Source organism: Typopeltis vanoorti, chromosome 16 (genome assembly GCF_054136105.1).
Source record: "Typopeltis vanoorti isolate ZY-2024b chromosome 16, IOZ_Tvanoo_1.0, whole genome shotgun sequence".
NCBI lineage: Eukaryota > Metazoa > Arthropoda > Arachnida > Uropygi > Thelyphonidae > Typopeltis > Typopeltis vanoorti.
In genome coordinates this window covers 550790-569905 of record NC_143564.1, presented here as the reverse complement: position 1 = coordinate 569905, position 19116 = coordinate 550790, and the positions used below count along the sequence as shown (strand labels likewise).

The following is a 19116-nucleotide window of genomic DNA, read 5'->3' as shown; positions in this document are numbered from 1 at the left end:
ATCTCAAACCTTACAATTGGCAACATTGAACTGACAGTTCCACTTACCTGCCCATTCATGCAATCTATTCAAGTCCTCTTGTAAGGCATTATTATTATTCCTGATACCTCCAAGGAGTCCGAGGACTCATCGCGGGAGGGCACCTAAAACTGTTTCAACCACTACACCGAACCTCTACTACCAATCGTCTCCATCAACGCCATCTACCGCTTATTTCCACAACCACAACTGGTATTCTATGTCTGTAAATTGCGTGTGTTCTGAAGGGCCGATTTGTCTGTATGCGGGATGAAAAACCCGAGTTTCCGGGAGAAAAAACCCTGCTACCTCCGTATGAGATCGGCTAACTCACCTTTAACATCACCATTAACATCAGCCTGATTGTGCATTGCTCTTCCCCAGTTTTGCATCATCTGCAAACAGCTGAATATCACTAGTTAAACCTAACCCAATATCATTAACATACAAATTGAACAACAATGGCCCCAAAACTGACCCATGTGGCACACCACTGGTGACCTTTCTCTTTCGCGATACTGCACCCCATGTACAACTTTCTGATACCTATCTGACAGCCAGTCACTGATCCAACACAAAAGTCTGTTATCCAATCCCATCTCTTTCAGTTTAATTAAGAGCTTGTTATGTGGCAGTCTATCAAAGACTTTGCAAAATTCAAGTACACCACTGTATATGCATCTCCTCTGTCCAAAGTATTTGTCACCTTGTTATAGTACATAAGTAAGTTAGTGAAACATAATCTCCCCTAAACAAACCCATGCTGATAACCACAGAGAATACTGCTGTTATCAACCCATTCTTGTATCCTACTTCTCACCAATCTCTCCAGGACCTTCACCACAACTCCAGATATACAGATCGATCTATAATTTAAAGCTACAGCCTTATCACCACCTTTATGCAGTGGAACAATTTTACCCTCCTTCCACTCCCTTGGAACCTGTGCTGTTGCAAAACTCTTGTTAAACAGGCATGCCAATGTTGCTGCCAGTTCCCTGGAACATTCTCTTAAGATGCATGGTGATATTTCATCAAATCCTATCGTCTTATTAACATCAAGGTTATTTATTTCCTCAAATACTTTCTGCTCACTCACAATTAAGCTATCCTCTCCTATGTCCTCTACACTTAAGTTCCTCATGATTCTACCCTGATCAGGATGAAACACACTTACAAATTGATCACTGAATACCTCAACAATGTCTTCTGCAGCAGTTATCATTCTACCACTTTCATTCCTTAACTTTATCTTTCCATGATCATTCTTCCTTCTACTTGCCACATATCTAAAATAATAGGATTTTTCTTTACCTGATTTGTCAATTTTTGCTCATGCTCTACTTTTGTTTTCCTTACTAACTGAGTCACTCTCCTGGCTTGTTCTTTATATTCTTCATGTGACTGATTACCATTATCTTTTACCAGATTTCATGTTTAAGTCCATTTCATCCATTTTACACCAGCCTTATTCATCCTTTTGGCCTTTGGGATACATTCGTACATTGATGCTATTATGTATTTTTTTGTAAGTTCCTATGCAACATTTATTTCCTTACTGCTCAACTCCTCGTTCCATGTTATAGCTCTAAGTTGTCTCCTAAGCTTGTCATAATCACCAGCCTTATGATTCCACATATACCCTTTCCTCGTAAAAGCCTGCATATGACTAGCCACAACACAGGTGATTACTTCATGATCACTTTCACCAACTTTAGGAAAATATGAAACCTTTCTAACAATTACATCCTCTGATGAAATGATGAGATCTAGAACTCTTGATCCTCGTGTGCCTTTCTTTACATGCTGCCTGAGATAATTATCTCTCAAGAACTCGAGAAATTCACTTTCCTTATTCCCAAATGCTATCTCTTCATTCCAATCTGTACTGCCATAGTTAAAATCACCCATAATAATTATCCTTCCTTTGTTCACTAATCCAAGTTGTTTATACATTTCTTCATCACCACCTTCCACATTCCCAGGCCTATAGCAACATCCAACTAAATATGTCTTCCTCTCAACTTCCACATTACACCACACTGCCTCATAACCATTGCCACTATTTCCCTCTTTTATGTCTACCTTATGTGGACTTAATTCCTCAATTATCATCAGCAGCACTCCCCCTCACTTCCTGCCCTTTCTATCCTCACGAAAAATACTGTACCCTTCTATTTCTATTCCCGTTACGATATCATCTTCATTCAACCATGTTTCACTTATTCCAATGATTTGGGGGCGAATAAACTCAATCACTGAAACCATTTCATCCCCTTTATTTCTGATACTTCTGGTGTTTGTAAACAAACACAACAGTTCATTTTTAGGTCTATAGCCAGTCCTATCCAAGCCATATGCTGGTTGTGATTTCCCTGCTAATGCCAAAAATTCCTCCCTCTTATTTCGTATGTTTCTTGAATTAGTTTACAAAAACTGCAGATAGGCTTCACTTCTGTTGGCTCTTTTAAGTAATTTATGGGTGCACCTTTTTGACAACTCGTATAGCAAAGTATATAAGTTCTTTTCGCTATAACCTTAGTATTACCTGGTCTACCTACTCATTGATGAGACCTCAATAAAGGTCGAAACTGGTCTGGGTAGTGACCTTCCACCATAATGACATCATACGTCTCCTAGGAGATGTGCTTTACATTATGGGTAATATTAAGAATAGTGATCAGAACTTTACCCACCTTTGCTACGAGCTGCCCTAGTGTTGAACTACGTGTTTTAGCTTATGCTACAATCCACCGAAACTTTTATAGTTTACTGTATTCGGCATGAAACTCTTTGATTCCGATCTTTGAGTTTCTTATTTGGCTTTGAAATAATGTGGGATTTAATATCCCCTTAATTTCAGTAAAATATATTATGGCTATTACAATAGCAAGGGTAATGCAGAAATGTGGACATGAAAGCTCAGTCAAAAATAATCATGCCATCTATTTAGCAGTTCTTGACATATTTTATAAAAATATATATAATAACTACTTTATTTAAAAAATACTTTTCATGAGTAAAAGTGTCTAGGAAATATCCAGGAAATTCCCAAGATTTGGAGAAAAATATCCCAAGTCCTGGGAACAGAAAAATAGCCAAGAATCAGAAACCCTAGTTGTCATAGCCTTGAATAAGTTCAAGGAGAGGTATGATAAGTATTGTCTGGATAATGTGTATCTCCTGTGATGAGTCTTTGGACTCCATGGAGATGTTTGATGATAGATGTAAATGATAATTATAAGAAAATCATGCCTGGGGTCATAACAGTAATATTATTATTATTATTATTAAACAAGACCTCCTGGAGTCAAAGACTCATCTAGGAGGTCCTTTTATCTTACACACACATCTCATCATACCGTGTCTTAAACACATTCAAACTACTTGCAGACACCATGCTCTCAGGCAAGGCATTCCAATCACTCACAACTCTGCACGAAAAAAACCTGCCTCTCACTCCCTTACTCACACCCTCCTTATACAGTTTCCAGGGATGACCTCTGGTTCTCCCCTGATCTCCCACTATTCTCTGTAGAACTTCTCCACCATTGATCCTATAACAACCCCTTACCAACTTGTAGGTCTCTATCATATCTCCCCTCTTCCTTCTCTCCACGAGACTCTGCAAATTACATCTTTTCAATCTTTCCTCATACTCAACATTCCAGAGGTCAGAAACTACCTATTACATATTAAAAACTACATATTAAAAATGTATAATTCCTAGTAACTTAATTTTGTAATATATTCCTGATAAAACTGATTATATGATCAGCAGAACTAGTTGAATAGTTAGAAATAAAATTGAATGTAGTTATGTATCATTTCTTTAATTTCAAAAAGAATGGACAGCAATCACAAATATTCACTTTTATCTGTTTTATCTTGTAATCATATTGATTTTTTTTTTTTTCCTAGTTAAAGCCATTAGGATGTCAAAGATTTTTTTGACAGCAGGAATGATTTTCCATAACAATAATATTATGCCACAAGACCATGATGAGTGAGTATTTAAAGATATTAGCAATACCATTAGAATATACATTATATTGGAATAAGTATGGTGGCACAAAAAAAAAAAAAAAAAGAAAAAAGTACTGAACTACATAATATGTATTGTTGTAGTTATTCAGTAGTTTTTTTTTTTTTTTTTGTATATGCCATACTGTATTTGAAACAGCCACTAGTATTTCAGAGAAACCTAAGTTACACATACCCCAATAGCATATAAACTCTTTTGGCTCTGATGACACTTTCACCTAAGCATACTCTCAATTTGTGATAGTATGAGTTTGGTACCTTACAACATTCTTTAAGATGACAATCACTCCATATTCAAATGTTGAATGCACTGGTTTAACCCAAATGCATTCTGTTGAGATTTGAACTCTGAAGGCCCATCAAGTTTTTCCACATTGCTCCTAAAGCCATGTCACAATAACAACTGGAAATATGACTTAGTGTACTGTCATGATGAAGAAGAAATGGTTCTATTCTGTAAAACTGCTAGAAATAAGAAAAATTTCTTTATCCAGAATTGTTTCATATCCATTGGCTGGTGCCATACCAGGAAAAAAAACAGCTCTAGAACATTATAGCCCTTTCTAGATTTCATAATTGGAATGATGCACTTGGACACAGACATTCCCATGCATCTGCCACACTTATACATCTGCTCTGAAAAGGATATAGTCTAATTTGTTGTTTCATATCACTGACTTCCAATGATCTTTGGACTAGCCACAATGTTCTCTCACCACTGTTGTCTGCTATATATTGACTTGTGGCAATTATATCAAGCTACACTTATGTAGAATCCTTTATTTAGAATCCAAGATTCTGAAGCTCTTCAGTCATTTTCATATCAAACAACTACAGGATTTCTGTATCATCCTTTGGAATTAGTTTCCTGAGTTGTCTTTGTTATATTTTGCTGAACTATCTTCATGTTTCTGTTTACTGATATTGTTGTCTACTATTTATTTTTTTGGATGTGGTTTGGCCAATATTCTGAACAGATGAGCCAGATGACTCCTTTTAAGTCTGCAAGTTCTTCTATGTGTGCTGTGGATAATATTGGGATGCGTGGTCTAGGGTGTATGTGCACAGCTTCCACCTACAAAAGGTAAACTTATAGTACATTAGTAGTGGATGGGCAGAGGATTTATTATTATTATTTTTTAAAATTTATATTCGGATGCACGGTCTAGGGTGTGTATATATAATATATATATATATATATATATACTCAATGGACAAAACATTAGAGATAGGGGGTGATGGGAAGTTGGCACTATCATCCCCCAGAACAGAGTGAAACGTACCCAAACTGAATGCAGATGGTAAATATGGTGATCTTAGCGACTCTGATCATGGATGTATCATCGGCACGAGACAGATGTGTTATTCTATCATCCAGGTGGTAAGAACCCTAGGGTTCTTGAGGGCAACCATATCAAGTGTCTACTGTGAGTATACTATCAATGGATGTACCACATCCATTGATGTGGTGGCCAACCAAATGCAATTGATGACCTGGGTCGACATACTGTCCAGGCTCATACAGACCAACCGCAGGACAACGGTCGCACAAATCACATTCAGGTTCATTGTCAGTGGCTCAAGCAGTGTTAGCGAGTGATAGCGAGTGAATGGTATGGTGTACCCTGCACACTGTGGGAGGCGATGGTCTAATTGTGTACCACTGTTGACAGCTCATCATCGGGCATTGTGCTTCGCCTGGTGTTGGGACCATCAAAACTGGACCTCTGCAGAGTGGACTAGAGTCGTGTGGTCTGATGAATCCTGTTATCAGTTGTACTTAGCTGACGGGAGGGTGGGTGCGTGGTGTCGACAGCATGAGGCCATGGCCCCAGGTTGGCCTGTTCAAGGAGGTGGTGGCTCTGTGATGGTTTGGAGAGCCTTCTCATGTGATACATTACGTCCCTTAGTATGTCTGGAGAGATCCTTAAATGCTGATAGCTACCAGAATGTGCCAACTGATCACTTACACAATTTTATGGCCTTTGTACATCCTGCAACTGATGGCCTGTTTCAGCAGGACAATGCACTGCCCCACTGTGCTGCAACCACCCAGGGATGATTTGCCGGTCATCCAATACCATATCGTGCACTTGATCAATGATTTCTGGTGGTGTTACACTTTTTGGACATCCTTCACGTGGATCATCTTCAAGGCTGATATTGTCACGTTTAAACTCGGCAGCCCATTTCTTAACCGTCAAAAACAAAGGAGAAGAGTGCCTGTAAACTTTTATGAACTTCAAATGAATTTCTTTTGGCTTTAAACTTTCTTTTACAAAGAATTTTATAACCACACAATACTCAATTTTATCCATATCAAAGGGATACAGACAACACTTTTGCTTCAGACAGCTGCATAAAACAAACTACTTGATAGAATGACTTGCAATTTCACATGTATGCTTATGACAGATGTACCAACTAAAAAAAAAAAAACAACTTGCAGATAATGTTTCCATCTATGGTCGAGGCTAAGAACTTTTCAGACCACTCTCGTACATCTGCAGTCACAACTATGGTTAATCTGGCCTTGCAGACCATGTATTGGATACAACCCACAGGATCTCCTGAAAGAAAGAGAACAACCATTCTCCACCATAGTAGATTTAAAAAGGAAAGACTGTTTTTATAATTTGCAGCAGTGCTCAGTAATTGACTGAATTTAAATAAATACGGATGCATAAATCTTCCCAAAATTTGGAAGTGGACGTATAACCTAAAAAGACTTTAGAGTCACCCACATGTTATTACAAATAACATGTGGGTAACATATAATTACAAATAGCAAGAGTTATTTGCAATCCCTGAAGATAGATATGTGACCGAGACGAAATATTGGAAGCATTAAAATTAATTTTTAATCCTTTCCTAGTGCTGTAAATATTCCATTAAACCTTCAACATGATGTCCTCCCAGCACTTAAGCCTTAACACTTGTATGTAGATTATTATATTTCTGGTATTGAACATGAAGTCATCTAAAGATCCTTTACAGAACTTCAGATATTGATAATTATTTCCCCACACCTATATTAAGTATCATATGTCTTTCCATGCTGATATTCCATGAAGTAATTTAGACAACTCTATAGATTATTAGTGCTTCATTTGTGTGTTACTTTGATCTCAAGACATTTCATAGTGTTTAACCTACCTTCACAAGTTAATTTTTGATTTCCATAGCAAATTTCTATTCTGATTAGGATTAAAAATCTGTTGGCAGAATTTTTCAGATATTACTAGAACATCCAAAGGATTCCACTGCCATCGGTGCTCAATTTACTGATTAGTTATTTACCAATCCTACCCAGAATACTAGAGATTGGATATAATTTTGTTCAGTATTATTTATTTATTTAGCATATGGCAATCTATATGCAGTTATAAAGGTACATAAGTCAAAATAAATATATAGAAAGCAAGTGACAAACAATTAGAATAAAACAAAGACACTTATACTTTCGACAAACAAAACACTTATAGGTTAAGATCAAGTTGTCTGATCCCAGTCTATAACAAACACTATCTCCCCTCCAATAACTCATTTCTTTGGCGTGTGTATGCACAAAGACTGCACTAAGTAGAGATGTGGTGGATTGATTGATTCGGATGCCCACAGTCACATTCTAGTGAGGGAATTTTTCTACACTTGTACAGAGCTTGCACATCTTCCATGTCGGTGCAAATCCTGTTCAGCATTGTCCATGTCTTTCGGCTCAGTTCCATACCCGGGATGTTGAGATGATGATGCTTATCAAACCAAGTTTGGAGTTGAGCATTGGTATTTATGTTCCACCTTCGTTTTCATTGTTCTTTGGTATTGTAGTTGGTCGTTCTCAGGTATTTAGTTTCACAGAGAGGACTTTCTTGATTTCAGTCTGTTGAGCTGTAGCTCTAGTATATTATTGTGTATAGGTAATTCAGTATTTCTGATTATTTTATCATATTCACGTAGTAGAGCATCATGTCTTCGTAGGTTTGGTGATATTATGTTACTCAGCATTGGGAGCCAGTAAATAGGAGTTGTTTTTATGGTTCCAGTGATAAGTCGCATTGTGGTGTTAAGCTGACAGTCAGTTAGTTTGGTATGGCAGCTGTTGAGCCAAACAGGAGCGCAGTACTCTGCCACCAAAAAAACCAATCCGAGTGCGGATGTTCTTAATGTGGTTGGTGCTGCACCCCAAGAAGTGCCACATAATTTCTGAATGATGTTGTTTCTAGTTCTAATTTTTTAGTTATAATTTTCTAGATCCAGCTGTGTTTTCAGCATGTTTCTTATATGATAAGGTGCGATCAAGTGTAACTCCTAGGTATTTAGGATATTTGTTATGGTATAGAACTCAATTTCCAAATCGGATGTTCATCTCGTCATGTGCCAGTTTATTGCTGAGATGGAATGTTGACACTTCAGTTTTACTTTGGCTTGGTTGCAGTCTCCATTTTTTAAAGTAGTTATGCATAGCAGCAAGGTCGTTTGTGAGAGTCTTAGTTCTCTATTTCTGATGGCTAATGCTATGTCATCTGCATAGCAGAATTTTCTAGATGCTGTATCTGGCAGGTCAGCTATGTATGGGTTAAATAAGAGAGGGGCCAGTACTGAGCCTTGTGGTAGGCCTTTGTTGAGTTTCTTCTGATTACTGATATTTTCTCCAAGGACAACACGGAAATATCTATTGCTGAGCATATTATTAACAAGCTGTATTGTTCTTCGGCACGGTAGTACTTTCATTAGTTTATACAGCATGCCCTCTCTCTCCAGACAGTGTCATATGCGGCAGTTAAATCAAGGAAAACTACAGAAGTTTTTAGATTTTGCGGAAAGCCCACTTCAATATATGATGTCAGCACCAGAACCTGGTCACAATAGCTGCGATTGGGCCTAAAGCCTGCCTGTTCTATCGGAATGTGTTCAAGGATGGTGTTGCTTTTGCGGTTGTAAAGTAGTCTTTCCAGTAGTTTATACGTGCAGCTTAGTAGTGCGATTGGACGATAGTTTTGTGGGTTGTCAGATGATTTTCGGGTTTGGGAAGAGCTATGATCTTATCTCTCTTAAATTCCTTTTTGCACATGCCGGTGTTCATTATTTCTGAGAAGAAACTGGCTAGCCATTTTTTGGTATTTTTACGAGCATGAATAAGAAATTCCGGGTGAACTCCGTCAAACTCCGGGACCTTTCCTGTATTTGTATCAGCTAGTGCAGTGTTGATTTCCTCATCGCTGAAGGGTCTTGCATATTTTGATTCATCTTGTAGTTTTGCCTTCAGGTCTCTGGCTTTTCTTTTAACTTTAATGGTATGGTTTCTATCACGTTAGCATCTCGAGATTCTAGTAATGTGGTTAGCAACTTGGTTTGGTGTGACATCTGCCTTTTTAGTAGTCATCATTGTAGCACCTCCTAGCTTCCGTAATACACTCCAGGCCTTCCTGCTGGAGTGCCTGAGGTCCATTCCCTCAACTGTTTTGATCCAGCGTTGTTGTTGTTGTCTTGCTATGTCCAAGTCGTGGAGGACATCTTCTGCGATTTCCAGATCACTGCTCTCCATAAATTTCTTGTAGAGCTGTTCACTTTCTTTCATTCCATCCAGGGATATACTCCTTTCTGTAGCCCCTGGGGATGTTTTTTAGCTGTAGAGATGACAGCTCCTACAAATCGATTGTAGTTATTGGGTACAGGAGGTATGAAACAAACACACTTGTCAAGGTCAATGGAAATTTTTTCCCAGTCGGCTTTTTAAAGATTCCATCTCGGGTGGGGAACTGATCGGATAAGAGGTATTTTTATGCCCACTTCAAGGAGGACCAATTGGTGTTGGCTGTGAGGGAAGTCATCGAGAACTCTTCTTTGAGCAGGTAGAGGTTGTTAGAGGTGACACTGATCTGAAGGTGCCACGTTCTTTAGCATCAAAGACCAAGTAGATATTGGAGGTCTCAGCCCATTCGGTGAGGGCTATGCTGCATTCATTATTCTGAGCATACTTCCATAACTCATGATGGCTATTGAAGTCTCCTGCATATATAGTTGGATTGCTCAAAAGAGGGAGGATTTGTTGAGGCTACTGGACGTTTGATGGCTTGTAGACATTAGCAAGCGTCAGTTCGCCCAACCTCGTCACGATCAAGCTGACATCATTATCACTTGATGCAGTAACAAGTTCGATCTGCTCAGTGTTGTTGCGGGTATATGTCGCTATGCATGGTGGTAAGTTGCTCCTACAAGCTGGTAGCCATATATTCTACCTCTTCTGTCTTCTTCAGTAGCAGCATGTGTTTCCTGGAGGAGTACAATGTGTATATTTTGGTCAAGAAGGAATTTTGAAAGGTATTCACATTTTGATTTGCTAATTCCTTCGATATTAAGATGACAGATTCAGACTTGTGTCCGAGATTTCTAGTCAGTTGATTCTTCAAACCATTCGCTTCTGATTGCTGCATGTAGTTAGTAGCCAGGAGATCCATGGATAGACTGGCTGCCAAGGTCGCTTTAGCTCATATAGAGTTATCCAGGGTGCACCATGAGGAGGCAAGCTAGGATTGCACCCCATTTGTTCAGTATTTTTACACTTTATATTCCTGCAAATTTGTTTTTTCATCTCGCGGATAAGGAAAAACTGGCTTTCTCACCTGAGTTGTTTGGCTGTAGTTACAGCCTATCATTGCATATCTAATATCTACTGAAGTTCTTTGTTTCGAGGACTCTATAATTATCTTCAACTTAAAGGCCTATCACATCCAAGTTACTTGGCTTCATATAAATGTGATATGATACAGTGGTTAATCCTGTCTGTATAGTTTGAGTCTTAGTTTAAGCTCTGTTTTGCAGGTTGAAAAATGCTGCCATCTTCTGCATTGAGATCAACTAATTTGTCTTCACTTAAAAAAAGATCTTATAAGGTTCCTAACATCCTGGACAGGATTTAAACATAGCTGTTTTCAGTTACAAGACACCACTGATTCTAACTGAGCTTTTAAGGGTCTTCTATTTACTTTCTTCAGCCAGAAAGTGAGAGGACATGAGATTTGCTGTTTTAATAAATATCCAGTTACTCTTAATTAAACCTTCTGTAATTGGTTAATTTCATTGTAATTCTTCCCTTCCCCAAAGAAAATATCAGCTTAGGTTTGTGGTTAGTAGTTCAGTTTTATTGTTAATTACCTTAGCGAGATTTTGTATAAACTGGAACCCCCCCCACACACACCTATCTGATCATTTTACATTTTCTTCTGTAGCTGCAGTTGCAGATGCTACACTCTTGTCTAGTCAGCAAGTTCACCTAGGAGAATTGCCTATATCTTCACCAAAAATTGTGCTCCTTTAATATAGTGAAATAGCTTGCCAGTGTAACCTTTACATGTCCATATTGAGACTGTTGCAATAGCTGTCATGATATAATATGGTATGTTACCATGTACATTCTGAGTCATTTTGGAAGAACTTTCATAGCTCTTCAACCGAACTCAACCACAGGGTTTGAGTTCACTTTTGTGTGGCACCATGACAATGGGACTTAGTCAAAACTAAAGCATCCCCACAGTATAACATGATTACCACACTTAAGATTCACATTGCACTGTTGTACTTGCCTATGTAGTAATTCATGATAAATTGTCTTTGTGCTTTCTCTTTTCATATTGAGGGGGCATGCAACAAATCGTAAAGCAGTTTACAGAGAAACTAAAGCTATATCTTTAAATTATATTACATTAAATTAGATTTGGTGGTATATTTAAATTAGAAAACCTAATTCTAATTCAACCTTCATTAATGAGAGATGAACTATTTGTAAATGATTACTACATTTAAGGAGGAAAAGAATGGACATGTTTACAGATAGATTTGTAACTGACAAATATCCAATAATTTACTGTTGTGGTGTTATTGGTGGTACTATAAATTGCTGTGCAAGGAACGAATTTCATGCATCCTCTAATCTCTCTCTTGCCATACAAGTTTGGATGTATGATTGGCTTGATTTGGAAAAATTAAACAGGATGGAGAGAGAGAGACAGATTAGTTTAAAAAAAAAATTACTAACCAGTAAATGCTGTTGGAGGTGGCCCTAGTGTAGTGCATGGAAGTCGCTATTCTGCACAAAACATACTGATATCTTTTTATTTTAGTAAATATTAGTAATATTAGTAACTATTATGGGTAGTAATTTACATATTTTAGATTGTGTAATTGGTCACATGTATTTATTTTTGAATTTTAATATGCAATATCATTTAAAGTGTTTTACATGACACCGATGCATATGAGAAAAATGGCAACCAGAGCTTCCTTATTCACTTAGTTTAATGTGAGGGATATTGTATAATGCAGTGGTTGAAAATCTACCTGCTGTCAATTATTAAATAAGGAAAAAATAAAATTAAAACTGGAAAATATGTATTCTCCTAGTAATAATATTTATTGAAATCGTAAAAAATGTTAGCATTTATGTTATATTACGAAAATTTTATAATTCCTCTGTTTTTGAGTGCAAGTGTTACCAGTTCCAATTTTGTATGTTTTATGTATTTAGTCTACCGGCAACCGTGTGCTTGAGGGATGTGTCACCACCTCACCTGTGTTGTCAGCATGGCTTTGACCATACGTTGTTTTCTCATGTTTAAAAATATTGCCCCCAAATGAGAAATAAAAAAACAATGAACCTATAAATTTAACAACAATTGGAAAGAAGACTTGTCTTATCTAGAGTAAATAGAAATGCTTTTTTTTGTTGTGCGATGGTTTCATTTAGTTGTATAATAAATGTTACATGTGTATTTATCCTACTTTCATAGTTAATTAATTTGTTAATTGTTATCATTTGATATGATAAGCAAGTATAAATTTTCATAGAAAAATATATTGGTGCCTACCACTCTCTTCCCAATCTCGAATGTGCCCACAACCACAGCCGGTTTGAGAACCCCTGATGTAGTGTGCTCAATATACTCATTGTCAAGAGTATTTAGTTAATGGTATGAAAAGGGGATAGTGGAGAAATGGTATGGTAGAAATGTTTTATGTGTGAGTGTAAGAAATGATGTAAGTAATGTCAAAAGTGGAAGAAGAAAGTAACTAATGTTAATGATATAAGGTAGGATGGTGAAAGTGTAGAGAATGTAGTGGCAGGAAAGTGTGATAGTGGACGAAATACACATGACAGACACTGAATTAGAAACTTTTATTTAATACCGTGCTGAACTTCCTTTAGCCCAAATTACAGCATATATGTGGTTTGGCACAGATTTCTCATGGTGTTGGATTGCATCTGCATCTACGATATACTATGCATTTGCCAGACAGTCCTTTAACTGGCTCAGATTTTGCAGAAGAGGACTTTGTTTTTTCTAACATGTCCCATACATTTCAATAGAGTTCAGATCCAGGTTTTGTGGTGGTCAAGGAAGATGGTGCAAGTTTATATCATGATTGCTGAACCACTGCTAAACAGTTCTTTCACAATGGACAGTAGCATTGTCTTCTGTAAAACAACTGTCACTTGCTGGATAAAAAAGTCAACATTGCAGGATGAACTTGATCGGTAACAATGTTCAGATAATCCTTGGAGGACACCCAACTTTCCAGCAATATCAAGGGACCCGTTCCATACCAACAGAACATGTCCCACACCATCATGCCATCTTCAGAACTTAGAGTTGTGTTTACAAGGCAAGATGGGTTCATTGCTTCTGCCAAACTTGCTGCCTATCATTGGTATACAGAACAAGGTGTACCATAACTTGTCAGACTACAAAACCTTTTTTTTTTTCTGGTCTTCCAGTGTCCAGTCACGGTGTTCCTAATGCCACTATAGATGAACTTTCTGGTTCTTTGCAGAAATCAGTGCTTTCCGTATAGGAATGTGATCACTAGTTCCATGTATAGGAATGTGATCACTAGTTCCATGTATAGGAAGTGGTCACTAGTTCCATGTATAGGAAGTGGTCACTAGTTCCATGTGTGTAGTTTGGTGAGATATAGATGAGGAACAGCCTTCATTAAATGCTTTGGTCAATTAGAAAAATCGAAAAAATATATCATAGGTTACTGTTATAGATTAGAGCAGGGATTCTCAACCTGTGGTATGCGTACCACTGGTGGTATGTGAGCCACTGCCGGGTGGTACGAAAACAGATATACTTACTGGTACATCTAATATCTTGAATTAAATATAGTGGTATGCCACTGGAAAAGGTTGAGAACGCTTGGATTAGAGCATTTCACAGAAAGATAGGGATGCCATATATTGGAATCAGGCTATGAATTCAACTATGGGGGACAAAAGTAGGAGGGAGGAAAGTGTGCATCAAGATGGAAATCAAATTTATACAGTTACAAAAGGATAATTACCTTGAAACATCGTGTCATGGAGGGGACCAGGAGTATGAGAGTGCTGGGTTTTGTAATAACAGCTAAAAGATGTTATTATGAGACCTTCGATCAGGAAAACTGACTACGTGGTCTTGTTCTGGGAGATTGCTGAACATGTGGAATATTTAGTCAAGAAAGGTTTTATGTTCAACTACAAAGCTGGTAATTATGACAGTTTTAGAAGGTAGTTTGAAGTTGGCTTAAGGAGTTAGAGGGAAAGAATGTCAGTGATATATGGGAAGTGGTCAGGAATACCAATAGTAGGAAGGTGACAAAAGTAAAAGACATAGTTGAGATACTAAGTGTGATCACTTTGCAAGGGTGTGCCATTCAGGTGGAGATTTCACAGTTGCTGATGTGATAGAGACTGATGTCATAATTGAGGTATATGAACTGGAGGTACCCACTCAGTCTCCAAACGCTAGACAGGGTTAAAAGGCCTCACCTAAGGAGTTAGAGGGAAAGAATGTCAGTGATACATGGGAAGTGGTCAGGAATACCAATAGTAGGAAGGCGACAGAAGTAGAAGACATAGTTGAGATACTAAGTGTGATCACTTTGCAAGGGTGTGCCATTCAGGTGGAGATTTCACAGTTGCTGATGTGGCAGAGACTGATGTCATAATTGAGGTATATGAATTGGAGGTGCCCACTCAGTCTCCAAATGCTAGACAGTGTTAAAAGGCCTCACCTACTCCCTATAAGGGAATTAAAAAGCCATTAGCTGATAGCTGGTTATCAGTTTAATGTTGCGAACATATGGTTAAGGACTTCAGGATGGAAAGATTGCATACTGTGTATCACATTGAGGTACTCGATTGCAAGAAATTGATGAGTCTACAGATTTTGGTGTAATCAATTATCAGTGAAATTATCAGCTTTCAGAACTTCAACTTTCTAGAAGAGAGTTGAAGTTTAGAGTGCATATCACAGAAGTTGGCAAAATAGGTCAAAAGATTAGATAGGGAGGTTATTATCACTCTTTATAAGGTTATAATTTTGATGCATCTTGTCTTTGCACAGATTTGGTCATTTGGGTTTCTTGGTGATCACAAGGTTTGTTGAGAACTTCCAAATATGAGTTTCCAAGCCAGTGACAGGTCAGTGGAATGCTGCCTTAGAGGACAGATTAAAGCAGTTTGGGTGCAAAGTTTAGTTAATAGGTGGAAAGAAGGGAACATGATAAAAATTTGTAAGTTACTAATTGGTTCCACATGATTATCACAGAAGAAATTTTTAAGTATGTGATGGAGTGAGAACTAAGGGTTACCTCTTGAAGTTGTCTAAGATTATGGTTAGTAAGGATGTGAGGACTAGATTTTTTTCTTGGTGAATTGATTGCCAGAAGTAGTTTTGAGTACCTTGTGACAGTGAATGAATTTAAGGGGAGGTATGATAGGTATTGTGAGTATAAGGTTAGTGTGAGTCTCTTTGCGATGAGAAATAATAATAATAATTATTACATAACACCTCCAGGGAGTCCAAAGACTCATTGAGGGAGGGCACCTACTCTACAACTCCCCGTCTCCACTAATGCACCAACCGCAACTACCTTCATCGTCTACACCAACGCCATTTACTGCCGACCACCACTATTATTTTCACAGACAATCACAAACATCCATGCCCATGCCAGGATTCGAACTCGCAGCCTTTTGGCTAGAGAGCAGATAGGCTAACCACTCGGTCAACCAGGCTGGCAACTTTAATTTGTAACTTATGTATAGAAAAATATAAATTATTGAACACTCCAGTAGATTTCATCCATTGTTACTTGGACATTATTAGGGAGAAAAGAAACGATCCATACATTTAAAACATGAATCAGAAAATGAGTCATGTATAGAGTTTGACAAATTATGCAAAACCCTTCTTGCCATGCAAGAGATTTACTTGTCCCAGACCCCCCCCCCCTTCCTATTTTTTAATTTGTCCCAAAAAAGTCAATACAAGTTCCATAACATGATTAGTGACATCTGTTTTTCTTTAAAAGAATTTTGTTTAGAAATTTATTTTATTAAATCAGTGTTTCTCAAAGTGTAGTATGCATACCCCCGAGGGTACGTGAAAGGTTTTTTCAGGAGGTATGTGGCAATTTTTGGCTATGCATCATTAACGCATGGAATCATTATTAAGAAAAAAAAAAAGAATTATTTTAAACTTATATATTTCTCAATAAATTATATATTATGTATGAATTCTCCTACTCAAATTGTTATAACTGCTTCATTTGAGTAGAAGAATTCATACATAAATTATTGATTCATACATAAATCATCGTTCAGCTTCGTATATGAATGTAAATTGCTAGCCTGCAACAACATGAAAAGCGTACGATAGCAACTGATAAAGTAATTATATGAATCATTAGTAGATGTAATTAAGACATTTAAGCAAATATTAATTAAGCAGATCTTAATCAGTCTACTTCATTATTTGATCATATTACAAATTAATTTGTTGTTAGTTAAAAATAACGATTAATAGGTTTGTACTACTTTACAGCGATATAATTGCTTTAATTATGTATGGAAGTTATAATACCTATAATAAATATTATAATTTTTTTAGATTTCAAATTCTTAAGTATGGATCATTGGTTAAAGACTGGATTTATAAAATACACAAAAGAGAGCAATGTAGCAGATACAAGTAGCTGTAAGCAACAAGAAAATGTTAATATTGTATCTGGATCAAATGAAATTGATGAGGATGTGTCGTCTAACATCTCCAAAGAATCAACTAGGAAGAAGATGAAAAATCTTTGTAAGTACGATATGAATTACTTGAAATGTGGATTTTCATGGACGGAAAATGAAGAGGAACCTATTGCATTATGTGTCATTTGTTGTGAAACTTTAAAAAAATGAAAGCATGAAACCATCTAATTTAAATATCCATTTTGAATCTAAACATAATGATTACAAGGACAAACCTGTAGAATTTTTTTCGATTCTTTTACTTTTTTACTAAAAAAAGTAAAAGAATCTCAAAAAATGATGTTGATCTTGTCAGGAGGCAAAAATAAGAACCCTAGAAGCTTCATATTGTGTGTCACTATTAATATCAAAAAGTGGTGCAGTGGAAACAATTGGTGAAACTTTGGTCAAGCCTGCAGCAAAAATAATAGCAGAAATTATGATCTGAGATAATGCAAAAAAAGGTCTTTTGATCGTATTTGCCTTTCAAATAGTTCATTGAAGAATCACTGAAATGGCTGAAAATATAAAACAAACATTGTTATTCGATATACGTAAGAGTTGTTATTATGTGTTGTAGGTCGATGAATCCACCGACATTACAAATTTTGCAAATTCTCTAGTGTTTGTTAGGTACGAAAAAAATCAAAAACTTCATGTCGACCTTCTATGTTGCCAACCCTTGCCAGAACATACAACAGGAGACGAAATGTTCAACAATATAAATACATTTATGGATCAAAACAAGTTTGATTGGAAAAGTTATGTTGAAATAAGCACAGACGTACTGAAATCCATGGTTGGATGTTAAAAAGCGCTTGTTTCAAGGATTCAAGCTATTGCAGCAGATGCAAAGTCGACACACCGCTGCATACCCAGGGAGGCTTTGGCTACACATATGATGTCTACCTAAAAAAAGTTCTGGATGAAGCTGTAAAAATCATAAATTATTTTAAAGGCCATTCTCTAAATGCCAGACTTTTCTCTCAACTTTGCGAAGAAATAGGAAGTAATCATACACAACCTCTTTTCTGTACCGATATTCGTTGGTTTTCTCGTGGAAAAGTCCTTACTCATTTATTTGAACTTTGGAATGAACTACAAGGTTTTCTTGATGAAAATATTTAATTGAAAAAACATTGACATAATTGGAAATAGCTCAGTCAATTAGCATACCTGGCAGATATATTTGCTGTATTAAATAATCTTAATTTGTCTTTAAAAGGCAAGGAAATTTTTATATTTCATGTTCAAGATAAAGTGAACATCACATTGGCAAAGATGAAGTTATGGCAAAAGTGTGTTGGTAATGGAGAATTTGATGCATTTCCATCTCTTCATAAATTGCTTGTAAGCTTAAATGAACAAATTTGATGATGTGAAAATTACTATCATGCAGCATTTACAAAACTTACAAATGAATCTAGAAAAGTATTTCTCTGAACTGGACATTAACATTGAGTGGATAAGATACACTATAACAAATCTATGCCAAAGGGTCTGTCAGCAATAGAAGAAGAACAACTTTTAGAACTAGCTTCTGATGGTTTCCTAAAAAATAAATACCACGAAGAGTACGTTATCATCATTTTGGCTACAAATACAGAATGAATTTCCTGAATTAACAGATAAAGTCCTAAGGTTCATTTTTCCATTTCCAAGTTCATATCTATGTGAAGTTGGATTTTCGGCCCTTGTAGATATTAAGACGAAGAAGAGGAACTGCATTATAGATGTTGAACTGCACTGAGATTGAAATTAACAAGTATAGAGCCAAATTTTGCTGAAATTTTATGGCACCATAAGCAGTTTCACTCCTCTCATTGATGATACATTATTTAAACTAAGTAAAAAGCTATTATTATTATTACACCCTCCATGGAGTCAACAGAATCATCTTGGGAAGTTCATTCAACTGACAACATATTTATCATATAGAATCTTAAAGTCCTCCATGCATTAACAACATTCTGGTAATGCATTCCATTCACTGA

General features: G+C 36.8%; 1 protein-coding gene across 4 annotated transcripts in view; it reads left to right on the top strand.

Moving 5' to 3' along the window:
• LOC150097824 (USP6 N-terminal-like protein) overlaps positions 1-19116 on the top strand; it is a 475396-nt gene that overhangs the window by 63724 nt on the left and 392556 nt on the right. For 3 of the 4 annotated variants that reach the window (XM_090406041.1, XM_090406038.1, XM_090406039.1), the window contains exons 3-4: positions 3940-4024; positions 16995-17189. In XM_090406041.1, coding sequence (XP_090262167.1) covers positions 4018-4024; positions 16995-17189 — 202 coding nt within the window. In that variant the 5' untranslated portion in view covers positions 3940-4017. The remainder of the gene's footprint in view (positions 1-3939; positions 4025-16994; positions 17190-19116) is intronic. The other variant, XM_090406042.1, reaches the window with a different exon arrangement.